This window comes from Neophocaena asiaeorientalis, unplaced genomic scaffold, assembly GCF_003031525.2.
Source record: "Neophocaena asiaeorientalis asiaeorientalis breed wild unplaced genomic scaffold, Neophocaena_asiaeorientalis_V1.1 scaffold721, whole genome shotgun sequence".
NCBI lineage: Eukaryota > Metazoa > Chordata > Mammalia > Artiodactyla > Phocoenidae > Neophocaena > Neophocaena asiaeorientalis.
In genome coordinates this window covers 1,396,260-1,411,681 of record NW_020175365.1, presented here as the reverse complement: position 1 = coordinate 1,411,681, position 15,422 = coordinate 1,396,260, and the positions used below count along the sequence as shown (strand labels likewise).

Sequence of the window (15,422 nt, the reverse complement as noted above, 5' to 3'; positions counted from 1 at the left end):
ATTTTCTCTATTCTATTTCCAAGATTTTGGACATCTTTACTATCATTATTCTGAATTCTTTTTCAGGTAGACTGCCTATTTCCTCTTCATTTGTTAGGTCTGGTGGGTTTTTATCTTGCTCCTTCATCTGCTTTGTGTGTTTCTGTCTTCTCATTTTGCTTATCTTACTGTGTTTGGGGTCTCCTTTTTGCAGGCTGCAGGTTCGTAGTTCCCGTTGTTTTTGGTGTCTGTCCCCAGTGGCTAAAGTTGGTTTAGTGGGTTGTGTAGGCTTCCTGGTGGAGGGGACTAGTACGCGTGTTCTGGTGAATGAGGCTGGATCTTGTCTTTCTGGTGGGCAGGTCCACGTCTGGTGGTGTGTTTTGGGGTGTCTGTGGACTTATTATGATTTTAGGCAGCCTCTCTGCTAATGGGTGGGGTTGTGTTCCTGTCTTGCTAGTTGTTTGGCATAGGGTGTCCAGCACTGTTGCTTGCTGCTCATTGAGTGAAGCTGGGTGCTGGTGTTGAGATGGAAATCTCTGGGAGATTTTCGCCGTTTGATATTATGTGGAGCTGGGAGGTCTCTTGTGGACCAGTGTTCTGAAGTTGGCTCTCCCACCTCAGAGGCACAGCACTGACTCCTGGCTGCAGCACCAAGAGCCTTTCATCCACACGGCTCAGAATAAAAGGGAGAAAAAGTAGAAAGAAAGAAAGGAAGAAAGAGGATAGAAGAAAATAAAGTTATTAAAATAAAAAAATAATTATTAAGAAAAATATTAAAAAACGGACAGATAGAACTCTAGGACAAATGGTGAAAACAAAGCTATACAGACAAAATTTCACACAGAAGCATACACATACACACTCACAAAAAGAGGAAAAGGGGAAAAAATAATAAATCTTGCTCTCAAAATCCACCTCTTCTATTTGGGATGATTCGTTGTCTATTCAGGTATTCCACAGATGCAGGGTACATCAAGTTGATTGTGGAGATTTAATCCGCTGCTTCTGAGGCTGCTGGGAGAGATTTCCCTTTCTCTTCTTTGTTCTCACAGCCCCCAGGGGCTCAGCTTTGGATTTGGCCCCGCCTCTGCGTGTAGGTCACTGGAGGGCGTCTGTTCTTCGCTTAGACAGAACGGGGTTAAAGGATCCCCTGATCTGGGGGCTCTGGCTCACTCAGGCCGGGGGGAGGTAGGGGTACGGATGCAGGGCGAGCCTGCGGCCGCAGAGGCCGGCATGACGTTGCCAGCCTGAGGTGCGCCATGCGTTCTCCCGGGGAAGTTGTCCCTGGATCCTGGGACCCTGGCAGTGTCGGGCTGCACAGGCTCCCCGTAAGGGAGGTGTGGAGAGTGACCTGTGCTCACACACAGGCTTCTTGGTGGCGGCAGCAGCAGCCTTAGCCTCATGCCCATCTCTGGGGTCCGTGGTGTTAGCCGCGCCTCGCGCCCGTCTCTGGAGCTCCTTTAAGCAGCGCTCTTAATCCCCTCTCCTCACGCACCAGGAAACTAAGAGGGAAGAAAAAGTCTCTTGCCTTTCGGCAGGTCCAGACTTTTTCCCAGACTCCCTCCCGGCTAGCCGTGGTGCACTAACCCTTTCTGGCTGTGTTCACGCCGCCAGTCCTCTCCCTGCGCTCCGGGAAGCCAGAGCCTCAGCTCCCAGCCCCGCCCGCCCCGGCGGGTGAGCAGACAAGCCTCTCGGGCTGGTGAGTGCTGGTCGGCACCGATTCTCTGTGCGGGAATCTCTCCGCTTTGCCCTCTGCACCCCTGTTGTTGTGCTCTCCTCCGCTGCTCTGAAGCTCCCCTGCTCTGCCACCCGCAGTCTCCGTTGGGCAGAGTTTCTTAACGAGCTTCCCTGGTATATATTTAACATGTACTGTCACAACACATTGCTGGGGGAATTAAGCACATGCTGTGTGACTCTGCAGGGAGAGGACTCTTGAAAGTTTCCTCTGGACTTAACCCAATATGCCTGTTCCTTTTGCTCTTTTACTTTGTTTTTTTGCTGTAATAAATCATAGGACTATATGCTGAGTCTTGTGAGTCTTCCTAGTGAATCATCAAATCCGGAAGTGGTCTTGGGAACCCCCAACACAACTATTTAGGCTGGAATTTATAGGTCTAGGCAAGAAACGATGGAAGCATGGTCCGGGGTGTTGGAACTGACTTGAGTGATATTTTAAAAACATTGATAGGATTTGGTGATTGTTTTAATGTAGGGAGAAAGAGACAGGAAGGTATCAAGGATGTCTACAAGTTTCTGAATTTAGCAACTGATTAAGTGGTGGCAACTATTTACTAGGGGAGTAGCATAATATAATAGAAGGGATAACTGAACTGTGTGGATTCAAGTTCGGACGTGGCTGCTTATTAGCTTTGTTGTCACAGGCACATCTTTTGAAGCTCAATTGTCCAACTGAGCCTGTTAACGAGGATTGAAAGGAGACATTTGAAGAAATTTTCTAAGTTATTAGCTGTATATAAACGTTAATTATGATGACTAAGCTACCATTTATTAAGTACCTAATATGTGCAAGGCATTTTACGTATTGTTACTACTGTTTTTGCACTGTTATAGCTTTCATTGAGTTTTAAAATTCAATTAGAGTGCTTAAAATATTGGGATTTTTTTTTTTTACTTTAGAAGTTCTATATTGTATTGTATTATTTTTTATAAGATATATATCAAATTAGAAGCAGATGAAGTGTTGGTTTTAAACACTCAGACTCCCAGACCTTGTTATTAAGCACATGATGCCCAGTAAGGGGATTTGCCAAGGGTACACAGTTATTCTGAGGTTGAAACAGAGCATACTTCTCATTCTGCTAAAAGCCTCTTATTGGCATATTGTGTAGATGAATAAAGGGAATTTGATTTCATAATTTCAGATCTGTTGGGCAGAAAATATAATATCATATTGTTATTTTATTACTTAAGTGTTGAACAAAAACCAGTTACACATGCAAGGAAAGTCATGTATTTGTGAAATTATCTTGAGTACAAAATTTCTAGATTCCAAAGAAATAATGATCTTCTCTTTCTCTTGTAGACCATTTCACCTGCATTGTGAAGGTGCTTTTTACCCTATTGTACACGCAAGGTCTTGTGGCACTTTCAGTTAAATGCAATGAGGAAGATAGGTCAGCCTGGAAACACACGGGAGCTCTCAAAAAGGTTAGTGTCTTGTCTGAATTTGTTATTTAGTAGTTAGGTGAATTTATTTAAGTTGGTGATACGAATGAATGAGATTAGATGTTTGAAAGGCAAAACGAGTTATTTTTAATAATTTTAAAAATAGATATATTTACTTTTGGTTGCGTTGGGTCTTCGTTGCGGCGAGCGGGGGCTACTCTTCATTGCAGTGTGTGGGCTTCTCACTGTAGTGGCTTCTCGTTGTGGAGCACAGGCTCTAGGTGCACAGGCTTCAGTAGTTGTGGCTCGTGGGCTCAGTAGTTGTGGCTCTCGGGCTCTAGAGCGCGGGCTCAGTAGTTGTGGCACACGGGCTTAGTTGCTCTGCGGCATGTGGGATCTTCCCGGACCAGGGCTCGAACCTGTGTCCCCTTCATTGGCAGACGGATTCGTAGCCGCTGCACCATCAGGGAAGTCCACAAAATGAGTTATTAACAGTATTTTAATTGGAAATGGAGCACCTTCAGGCTATAAAAGTTAAAAATGTTTTCCTTGCCCAATGAGGTCTTCTGTATCTGTCTCTAAATGTTGACCTTTTCCCCTTTGTTTGTTTGTTTTTTTGCGGTACGCGGGCCTCTCACCGCCGTGGCCTTTCCCGTCCCGGAGCACAGGCTCCGGACACGCAGGCCCAGCGGCCATGGCTCACAGGCCCTGCCGCTCCGCGGCACGTGGGATCCTCCCAGACCGGGGCACGAACTCGCGTCCCCTGCATCAGCAGGCGGACTCCCAACCACTGCGCCACCAGGGAAGCCCCTGACCTTTTCCCCTTTGTATCTGGACAGTTTTGTTTTTGCTGCAAGCCTTAAACTTAAAGAAGTTATAAAAATTGTATCAACATAATTAGCAAGTAATAAAATGTATGTAGACTTACCTGTTTTACTTATCTGTCATCTTCTCCTTGCCTCATCCCCAATCACAATCCAAGATCGCTTTTGACTCACCACTTCTAGATTTAAAAATCCTGGCCTTTTCTTAGTTATACCTCTTTAAAAACTACTTTTTTCCCATGTTTAAAAATATATAGATATATAAGTTCTTAGTAAATTTAAAGGCATTCTCTTTCAGTTAAAATTATATGAACAATTTAGAAAAATTCTGCAAGTTTAGTTAAATGTAAGTGTTTTCAGTGGCTTGAAAACAAATGGGATACTATGGAACCAAAGTATCCTATGTATACCAAAGTATACTTTGGAACCAACTGTATACTATGGAACCAACTGAGTGAATAGTTTGGCGTAGAGATAGGTGAAATAAGATTACTTCCCTGTTTATTTGGGGAAGTTGGTAAGAAAAAATAATAAGTATAGTGTAAATTGAACCTTTTCTTTGGTTTATAGACTCTTAAAGAAGTTTTAAACCTCATTGAAAAGTTTCTGTTAAAATCATATCTACTTGTATTAAAGGAGAGAAAACCAATTATAGATATTGATACATAAAATGTATTCAATATAACCTTCACTTTTTTCACTAGTTTAGTCCCAAATCATGATTATGTGTACAGAAATTTAATGTAGTATCATTATGAAGTTTGTTATATCTTAATTTAGGGATACTGGTTGTTGGCCATTGAACCTGAGTACTAGGCCAAGTTCTTGCCACTAAATAAAGATATTACTTTTTTGTTCAAGACATAAAAACTCTCTGAACCTCAGCCTTGTCATAGGTAAATGAGAAATTAGAACATATGATTTATAAGGCCCCTCTATTTCTAAAATTCTGTTATTTGAAATAACAAAATGAATTTCTGTCTTTTCCTTCAGTGATTGTTTTCCTCCTTGTTTCTAGTTGTTTTGTGGATAATTTTGCCTTCTGCAATTATCTTTCTTTTTTCTAAATATTCTTTTAGTCTCTCTGAGTGCACTCTAATCTGATATTGGGATTCTTTGTATTCCAATCAGGTGTAACAGGTTTCTGTGCTGTGTCATTGTTTAAATGTTTCTTTAGTAAGTTGTCTAACCATGAAAAAGTACACATTTAAAACATTTTCTGATATAGTTTGGGTCTAAATCTATTCATCTGACTGTTCACTAAAATGACACCTACTGACAGAAAATTAGACAATTGTAAATCTATGATGGAAGGAACATGAAGTAATTTAGGTAACTTCTGTCAGTTTTCTTTCTCAATTTGATCGTTGTTAGCTATTTTTAAAAATAATAAAACATTTAATATAAGGCAGATTCTTATCAGAACATAAATTAGAAATTTATAGCCATATAAATTGCTTCAGTGAATGAAAACAAAAAATTATGATATTCTGCAGGTTGGTTTGCCACATTATTAGCTTTTTCTACCATAAATCTAAACATCTAGATATATAGGATTGTAAATAATAATATTTATGGGGGCTTCCCTGGTGGCACAGTGGTTGAGAGTCCGCCTGCCGATGCAGGGGACACGGGTTCGTGCCCCGGTCTGGGAAGATCCCACATGCCGCGGAGCGGCTAGGCTCGTGAGCCGTGGCCGCTGAGCCTGCGCGTCCGGAGCCTGTGCTCCGCAACGGGAGAGGCCACAAAAGTGAGAGGCCCGCGGACCGCAAATAAATAAATAAATAATAATATTTATGAATAATGAAATATCACTGTGATTTCTGTAATTATTCTGTATCATTCATTCTTCCTTTAAAAAATTTCCTTCTTCCTTTAGTTCTTCCTTCCTTTAGTTCTTCCCTCCTCTCACTCCCTTCCTTGTTTTCTTTCTTCATTGAGTCTCATTCATTTCATCCTTATAATTCCTTATCCTCAGGTATGATAATTCCAATGAAAACAGATCTAATCTGGTAAAATAAAATACATAGGTACTGTGTTATTTTCAAAGGGATTTTAGAGTTAATTTGATAATGAGGTTTAGTTGTTTGGAAAAATCATCATTATAGTTAGTATAAATTGTGATCTTTCGGTGAGTGGAATTTCTGTTAAGAGTTTTTATACCAGGATTTCTTAATCTGGGGTCCTTTCCCTTTGTTTTGTTTTGGGGAGTAGGACCATAGGATCCAGCATATACTCAAAGGGCCTGTCACCCCAAAAAGTTTAAGAAGCACTATAATTTTTTCTTTTTTTAAATAAATTTATTTGTTTATTTTTGGCTTTGTTGGGTCTTCGTTGCTGCACGCAGGCTTTCTCTAGTTGCGGTGAGTGGGGACTACTCTTCATTGCAGTGCACGGGCTTCTCACTGTGGTGGCTTCTCTTGCTGTGGAGCACAGGCTCTAGGTGCGCGGGCTTCAGTAGTTGTGGCACACGGGCTCAGTAGCTGTGGCTTGTGGGCTCTAGAGCGTAGGCTCAGTAGTTGTGGCTCATGGGCTTAGCTGCTCCACGGCATGTGGGATCTTCCCGGACCAGGGCTCGAACACAGGTCCCCTGCATCAGCAGGTGGATTCTTAACCACTGTGCTACCAGAGAAGTCCCTAGAAGCACTATAGTTTAGACAAAGCATCTACCCAAAACAGCATCTGTTGCATCTCTCAACTCTTAATTCTTTTCTTTATTTAACTCACATACTTCTCCCACTTCTCCCACAGGATTCTTCTGATCATGATCCTGGGTCTTTCATCCATGGTCTCAGAAATCCTCTTCTTAAGCTTTATTTATTTAAAAAAAAAGAAAAGCTTTACTTCTTAAAGCTTATCTTCTTAGCTTTACCAAGGAGCCTACTCTTTGCTGTATTTAAATATTGCTTATATAAAATATGGTTTTCTAAGACTTCTTATGTATGAAATAAAATTATTTTCTTATCTAATACTCTTCTAATGGGAAGAGTTCTCAATACAAAACAGTGACTACTACATTATATTTGACTTTCTGATCTGATATAGTACCTCCTTTAAGTAAAAAAAAATACTTAAAATGTATCTGATAATAATAATTTAAAAAATAATTATTGCTCAATAACTTGCTTGGGTGATCTGAGTATCATTTGTTTCTTATTGGAGGATATTTTCCCCATAATTTGGAAAGTATTATACTTGAAATACTTTTCTGTTGTTATGCTCTATAAATCTTTTACTCAAAAGAGTATATTGAATTAGGCTTTTAGGCTGTCTTGTATATTTTCACAACTTTAAATATGTCACATTGATTAATAAGCAGCAAAATTGTGGTAATATTTTCTTTTGAATTGCCTATTCAAGAAGTACTCTGATTAAATCAATTCTAAAAACATAACATGTTGCTGTTTTGATATTCAGTGGGATGTTGATTCTTGTGTAAATTATATGTAACCTGCAGGTCATCATATTTGGCAAGTGATCATCCTGTTGATTAATTAGGCAGGGGTGGGGTGTGTCACATGATACAAGGATAGCAGTTGCTGAGTCAGGGACTTTTTATAGTTTATTCAGGACATGATAACACTACATGGCTGCATGATATGGCAGAAAGCAGAGGAGTAATTTAAAAATAATGCAAAGAATTGATTATTAAAAGAAACATCCAGGCAAGTTCCAAGGTCAAAAACTCCATTACCAAAATAAATTCCATCAATTAACCACCAGGTATTATTGCTCAGAGTTTTGTTATGCAAAGGGAGACACAGAAGATATAAAGCATAGTTCCTGACATTTTGGAATTTACAGTCTAGTTGAAGAGAGCACAATAACATGTGAGAAAGAAAGACAGTATCATCAAACAACAAATTCTGTGGTCCTGACTATTAGGGCCTTAAAAATTCAGGATAAACTTATATCCCATAGTGTTTACTCAGTTCTTATATTTTACTATTTTAAAACTATATACTTGCTGCAACTAGAGAAAGCCCACACGCAGCAACGAAGACCCAGCACAGCCGTAAATAAATAAATAAACAAACGAATGAATAAATAAATAATAAAAGATAATCTAGGGCTTCCCTGGTGGCGCAGTGGTTGAGAGTCTGCCTGCCGATGCAGGGGACGCGGGTTCGTGCCCCGGTCCGGGAAGATCCCACATGCCGCGGAGCGGCTGGGCCCGTGAGCCATGGCCGCTGAGCCTGCGCGTCCGGAGCCTGTGCACCGCAATGGGAGAGGCCACAACAGTGAGAGGCCCGCGTACCGGAAAAAACAAAAACAAAAACAAAAACAACAACAACAAAAAAAGATAATATAAAAAATTTAAAAATTAAAAATATAGTTAATGAATAAACATCACAACAAACTTATTACTTTAAGATTATACTTTCCTGTAATTCGCAACAACTTTTAATATCTCAGTGAATATAAAAAGTGTATTTCTTGGTCCCAAAAAAAAAAAAAAAAAAAAAGTGTATTTCTTTATGTGCAAAAACATTATTGAAATAAGTTTAAATTTATAAATAGCCATTTTTTTCCTTTCTTATAAAAAGTATAGTATTACGCTTAATTAATTTGTAGATTGTTATTTAATGTTTTCTGTAATAAACATATGGTCCTATTTGTTTATTTTTATTCTTTGCGGTACGCGGGCCTCTCACTGTTGTGGCCTCTCCCGTTGCGGAGCACAGGCTCCAGACGTGCAGGCTCAGTGGCCATGGCTCACGGGCCTAGCCACTCCGCAGCATGTGGGATCTTCCCGGACCAGGGCACAAACCCGTGTCTGCTGCCTTGGCAGGCGGACTCTCAACCACTGTGCCACCAGGGAAGCCTGGTCCTATTTATTTTTATATTAAGGTGTTTTAACAAATTCTATTCAAGGAATTTGAGTAAAACTATAAAAGAAAAAAATTTGGGGTCCATGTTATGTTTCATGCATGTATGATTTTATCACTGTAACGAGTATATATATACTTCTATTAGTTTTTTGCACACCACTCTATAAACATTTTTTTCTGTAGCTCAAATTTGTCATATTTACTGTCTATAAAATATTCTGGTATTGCATAATTTAGGTAACTGCTTCACCTTTTTAAAAAAATAAATCTATGTATGTATTTATTTTTGGCTGTGTTGGGTCTTCGTTGCTGTGCGTGGGCTCTCTCTAGTTGCGGGGAGCGGGGGCTACTCTTTGTTGCGGTGAGCGGGCTTCTCATCGCAGTGGCTCCTCTTGTTGCGGAGCATGGCCTCTAGGCTTGTGGGCTTCAGTAGTTGTGGCTTGTGGGCTCTAGAGTGCAGACTCAGTAGTTGTGGTGCATGGGCTTAGTTGCTCCACAGCATGTGGGATCTTCCCAGACCAGGGCTTAAGCCCATGTCCACTGCATTGGCAGGTTGATTCTTAACCGGACAAGTCCAATAATTGCTTCACTTCTGTTGGTCATTTCTAATTTTTCACTATTATAATGCTTCAGTGAATGTCATGGGTATAAAGTTCTTCTTTTCTCTTTAGATTATTTCCTTAGGAAGAATTTCTAGGAGTGAGAATTACTGGGACAAAAGATATGATATAGATACGTTCATTTACACATATATTATGTAACTTATATGCTGTCTTTTAAAGAAGTATTGGAATAGCTTTCATCACCTATCCAAATTCATTGTGAATCCAGAGGTGTACTGTTGTACACAGATTTTGAGAAAGTGAAGTTTACATGCTTGAAAAGTAATGATCATGATTATACTCTACTCATTAAAAGGTATTCTTTCCAATGTAAATAGTTTTGTAATTTTCAGTGACTAATGGAATTAATTTTTTTCCAGAATACATGTGATGCAGAGAAGTCTTATGAAGTCTTATTGAGCTTTGTGATAAGGGAACTATCTAAAGGAAAGTTATACCATGAAGAAGGAATGCAGGAGTGTGCAACGGTATGTTCTCTATGACCAGATGTAGTGGTTATTTAAAAATTTAGATTTTCTTGCCATTATGAATATTACTGTTTGTTATGTCTATTATAGAACGAATTGTTCTGATTTTCTTTTTTAACTTTAGATTAGCCCTATTGCTTGGTCTCCTGAATCCACGGAAAAATACTTACAGGACTTCTGCTTACATTTCCTCAGAATCACCAGCCTTCTTCAGCACCACCTTTTTGGGGAAGATTTACCTAGCTGCCAGGTATAATTTGTGGTAGAGAGTAGGGAGCCTTTTTTTTTTTTTTTTAAACAATTATCTAATTTAAAAATATATACTGACATATAATACTTATATCTATTATATATCCAGAACTGTCATACAAGTATATGTTAGTCTAACTCAAAGGAATTAATATTTAGAATATTTACTATTATTGTTACTTTTGTATTTGTTAACATCTACCCATTTTCATGGTAATATTACTAATATTTGACATTAGAGGAGTTTCGGATTAGATCTGTGGTAATAAACACCCAGTACTTGAACAGAAGATAGTATTCATATTAATATATTTATCACTAATTGTCATTGGCTTTTACTAGCCTTTTTAAAGGGTGTCATGTTATGTTGGCCAGCAAGCTGGTTGTTTGAATATCTGATGGCATTTATTTAATTTTAGAATTGCAAAATATTTAATTTGTAGCCAATTAAAACTTGGATGAATGAATTATCACTGGTTTAATCTATTTTGTAAAACTGTGGGTCAGTGTCAGTAGGCAAGAAAGTGACAGAGTAGGAAACCAGAAGGTAAGTAAACCAAACTGTTTTTATAGGATTATGTCCCTGACATTATCTGCCATTCATTTCCAGGGAATTCGATGTGAGAGTTAAGTCACTTATATGTATGGTCTTCGAAGCCTGCATGCGGTATATCAGAATTAAGCTGTTGATGGTTCCTTCTCTCTTAAATAATTGACCATTGCATTAAATAGTTTGGATTGCTTGGTTTTTATCAAGTGATTCAAGATAAACTCTGCACATTTGTCCCCAAAACATTCTATTTAGAATTCTAAGATATTGAACAAATTAAAAATATTCATCCATTAGATAGTTTCTTTCATAGTTATTTATTTTTAAATTTGAACTTAAAAGCATGTTTCCTTCTGGCATGTGAAGCATAGAGAAGGTTAATCAAGCAAAATTTACTACTTCCTTCGTCAGCTTTGCTTTCTTCACATTTAAAAACCAAAGGCTGTGGTTTTTTGTGTTCTTGTTACCTTTGTGTTCTTGTATTCTTAGTGTATTTTGTCATTTGTTTTATTGGAGGGTATTTTTCTCCCATAACTTGAGAAGTACCTGGAAGCAGAAGCTCTTGTATTGAGCACTGAAAATTAGTCCAAGGCTTGGGTGTACAGCGATGCCTATAGTAGAGCACTGGGAATATACTTAGACCAAGGAAGAAATTTATCTATTAGGAGGCATGAAAAGGAATGGTGTGACATAGTGTCAGAAAGACAGGTTAAGGGGAAATTGTGGTGGATCTTGAATTTCACATGAAAGGAATTTGGACCACTGAAAGGTTTTTGGACAAAAATGTGACATGATTCAAATTTTATTTCAGCATGAAACCTCATTCCAATATAAGACATTTTGTGAGCTGTGAGGATTAGAGGGACTAGGAACAGGAAAGCCAGTTGGGAAAGGAAATATTAGAAATAGAAGAGGATAGGAAGCAATTAAAGATTTCGGAGATGAAATAGTAAGGATTTGACAGCTAGTTGAACATGTAGGAGTCAAGGGAGAAGAAGGAAGCATACTGTACTTGGTTTTTGAGCCTGGGAGATTTGAACCGTTATGGTACAGTTGATGGAGGAGGAATATGGAGCAGTTTTGTGTGGGCCGACATGAAAATATTTTGCATATATTCAATTTGAGGGGTTGGTTGGATTATTTGAGTTAAGTAGATATATTCACCTGAAGTGAGAAAAGTAAGATTACAACTTTAGATAGAAATTTGCTCTTTCTGTTTAGAGTTCTGTCATCTGTGTAATCTTTTTTTGCTTTTAAGTATATATGTAATACATAAAAATGTATATAATTATAGAAATAAATGAATATATAATATAGAAATAAATATACAGTTAGATATTTGCTTGCTCTTCTACTTTATTCACTTTGGCTTTTTTGTTTCTATTAATCATGATAGTATGCTATAGATGGGTATAATATATGCCTACTTTTAACTTTTGTGGATTTGACATGTTTTTCTTTATGTCACTTTCTTTCATTTGGAGTATTTTGTTTCACCCATTCATATCTCATACTTTTATCCAAAAAATTTTTATTAAAATTTATTCTTTTGCTCCCTTTGATTCTAATTGCAAATCTACTCACTCAGCAGTTTTCCCTTAATGTTTTCTTCTTTATTTCTTGAAGTTAACTCAGGAATTGTTCATTCATAGCCCTTTGTTTCATTTGGGGCAGAAAGGACTAAACATTTATTTGTTCAAAGATATTTACAGAGCAGTTTATAATGGCTGGCTGTTTCTTAACTAGCGTATAAACTAGGTTTTCACTTTACAGTGAGGAAACTGAAGGATGAAGACACATCTAAGCTAGTAAGTCAGTTAGAGGTAGAATTTATCACATTCATCTGATAGTATTTATATTGTTCCCCTTGTTCACTTCTTTAACTGAAATTATCTTTTCAATTTTGAGAGGAAAGATGGAGGTGCAGATGCACGGAATTCAGTTGATCACACTCCTCAGCTTTGGCGTACTAAGTATAGTGCCTCTAATATTATTCTCCCTTTGTTCCCCACATGATATCTTATCCCTTACTTCTCAGAAGTAATGTGTATGTCAATATAAACTGCATATAGTGTTATTTTGTGTTTGTTTAACTTGTATAACTGGTATTGTGCTATAAATCTTGTATCTTTCTTACTTTCTTCGTGCTAAATGTTATATCATTTAGAGCTAATCATGTAGCTCGAGATAATTCTTTCTTATTTCTTCATAGTGGTATTCCAATATATGTGTATTCCACATTTTACTTACTCCTCATTGGTGAACATCTAGGCTGCCTTCAAATCTTTGCTACCATGAAAAAAAATAAACTGCTGCAATGGACCTAATGTTTTGTATACTTTTAAACTTTCTCTGGATTCTATACCTAGCTAGCTATGGGATTGCCTATGTATGTATGGGATACATTCTGCCTCCTTGCCTTCTAACATGGCTGCTCAAGGTTCACATTCCCATTTGCATTGTGTGAAGGTTCTTGTTTTCTACCCTATACTTGCTAGCACTTTTATTATCCAGTGTTCTAATATTTGCCAGTCACATGGGGGTAAAGTATATGCTTATGGTTAATTTACTTTGCATTTCTCTAATATAAATGCAATTGATCATCAGTCCATGTACTTTCTAGACATTTAAATTTTCCTCTGTGTATTTCCTATTCCTATTCTTTGAGCATTTAAAAAAAAATTGGGGTTTCTGTCACTATCTTGCTATTGCTTTGTTCAGTTTTGCAGATTTCTTTTTTTTTTTTTTTTTTTTGCGGTATGCAGGCCTCTCACTGCTGTGGCCTCTCCCGTTGCGGAGCACAGGCTCCGGACACGCAGGCTCAGTGGCCATGGCTCACGGGCCCAGCCGCTCCGCGGCATGTGGGATCTTCCCGGACCGGGACACGAACCCGTGTCCCCTGCATCAGCAGGCAGACTCTCAACCACTGCGTCACCAGGGAAGCCCTGCAGATATCTTTTAACAGACTTTGTATTGCCCTTTGTGGAACAGAAATATTTAATTTTAATGTCGTCAGAGCTATCACTTTTTTATTTATGACTTATGCTTTTGGAATCTTATTTTTAAAATCCTTCTCCAGTCTGAGATTATAAAGTTATTTTATATTTTCTTCTCTAATTTTTATAGTTTTGTCTTTACATTTATATTTTTCATTTAATCTGAAGTTTATTTTGTAGTAAGGCATGAAGTAAAGATCTAATTTTTTCTCCATTTGATGAGGCAGTTTTCCTAAGACTATTTACAAAATAATCTATTTATAAAATAACCTGGCTTTTTCATACTAATTTCTTATGCTAACGTGTTTCTATATTTCTGGGTTCTTTGTTGTATACTACTGACCTATTTGTTCCTATACTAGTAGCACACTCTTAACAATGGTTTTATTATAGACATTATATCTGGCAGGGTGAGTTTCACTTTTATTTTTCCTTCTAATATCTTTTTGCCAAATGCTTTTTTCTAAAATTTTTTGCTGGTTAGCTATATATGCACCTTTATTCTTATATATAAATGTTATATCAATTCGTAACTATCTTTCCAAACTCCTACAAGCTGTTAGATGAGAACCGCTTTGAATTATCGTTTTAAGGCATTGAACATAGTTTTTATGTCCATTTATTCAGGTCTTCTTTTAATATTTTCATAGAATTTTAAAATTGTCATCTTAAAGTCTGGTATTTTTTATAAAGCTAATCTAGAGACTATGGTTTTAGTTTCTATTTAAATGATATCTTGTTTTCTGTAACATTCTCTGATTACTCCTTGCTGGTATAAAATAATACTATTGATTTTTGTATGTTCTTGTGACTGAGCACTTGCTGAACGCTCTATTAATTCTAGTAGTTTGCCTGTTGATTCTTTTAGGTATTCTGTGTATCATATCATCTGAAAATAATGACAGTATCATCCCTTCCTTTCAAATCTTTATTTCTCTATTGTTGTCTTAATGCATGTCCAGTACTATTTTGAGCAGTGAAAGTAATAGGCAGTATCCTTTTTTGTGCCCTACCCCAAAGAGAATGCTTTTAAAGTTTCCTGTGTGTGTCTGTTTGTTTTATTGTAAATGGAATCATTTAAAATTACATTTTCCAATATGTTGCTAAAATGGAGAAATCCAGTTGGAATTTTTGAACGTTAATCTTCTATATTTAGCCACCTTGCTAATGAATTCAGTGATTATTTCTAATAGCCAGGACGCTCTTGAGTTTAATAATACACTTTTTTTTTTTTTGATGTTGGGGGTAGGAGTTTACTAATTTATTTATTTATTTTTCTGTGTTGGGTCTTCGTTTCTGTGTGAGGGCTTTCTCTAGTTGTGGCAAGTGGGGGCCACTCTTCATCGCGGTGCGCGGGCTTCTCACTATCGCGGCCTCTCTTGTTGCGGAGCACAGGCTCCAGATGCGCAGGCTCAGTAGTTGTGGCTCACGGGCCTAGTTGCTCCGCGGCATGTGGGATCCTCCCAGACCAGGGCTCAAACCCATGTCCCCTGCATTAGCAGGCAGATTCTCAACCACTGTGCCACCAGGGAAGCCCAATAATACACTTTTTAAACAAACATTTTGTTATCCATGGGACATCATCAAGAATGGTACCTGGTACATGTTCTGACACAGAAGCCTGCTCTCCACACAAATCTGTTAGACTTTCCTTATTTAGTTAAATATCTTAGTCTAACACTATTTCTAGTACCATATTGGGGCTGATTTTAGTAACTCATGTGGTTCTCTTTATCTTTGCTCCAACTTAATTGCATCTTCTCTTATTTATACTCT

The 15,422-nt window shown here is 37.9% G+C and overlaps 1 protein-coding gene across 3 annotated transcripts in view; it reads left to right on the top strand.

Moving 5' to 3' along the window:
- The window catches only part of UBR3 (ubiquitin protein ligase E3 component n-recognin 3), a 175,784-nt gene that overhangs the window by 142,980 nt on the left and 17,382 nt on the right, over positions 1-15,422 (top strand). For all 3 annotated transcript variants that reach the window (XM_024765716.1, XM_024765717.1, XM_024765715.1), the window contains exons 32-34: positions 3,023-3,147; positions 9,744-9,851; positions 9,976-10,101. In XM_024765716.1, the coding sequence (XP_024621484.1) occupies positions 3,023-3,147; positions 9,744-9,851; positions 9,976-10,101 (359 nt within the window). The remainder of the gene's footprint in view (positions 1-3,022; positions 3,148-9,743; positions 9,852-9,975; positions 10,102-15,422) is intronic.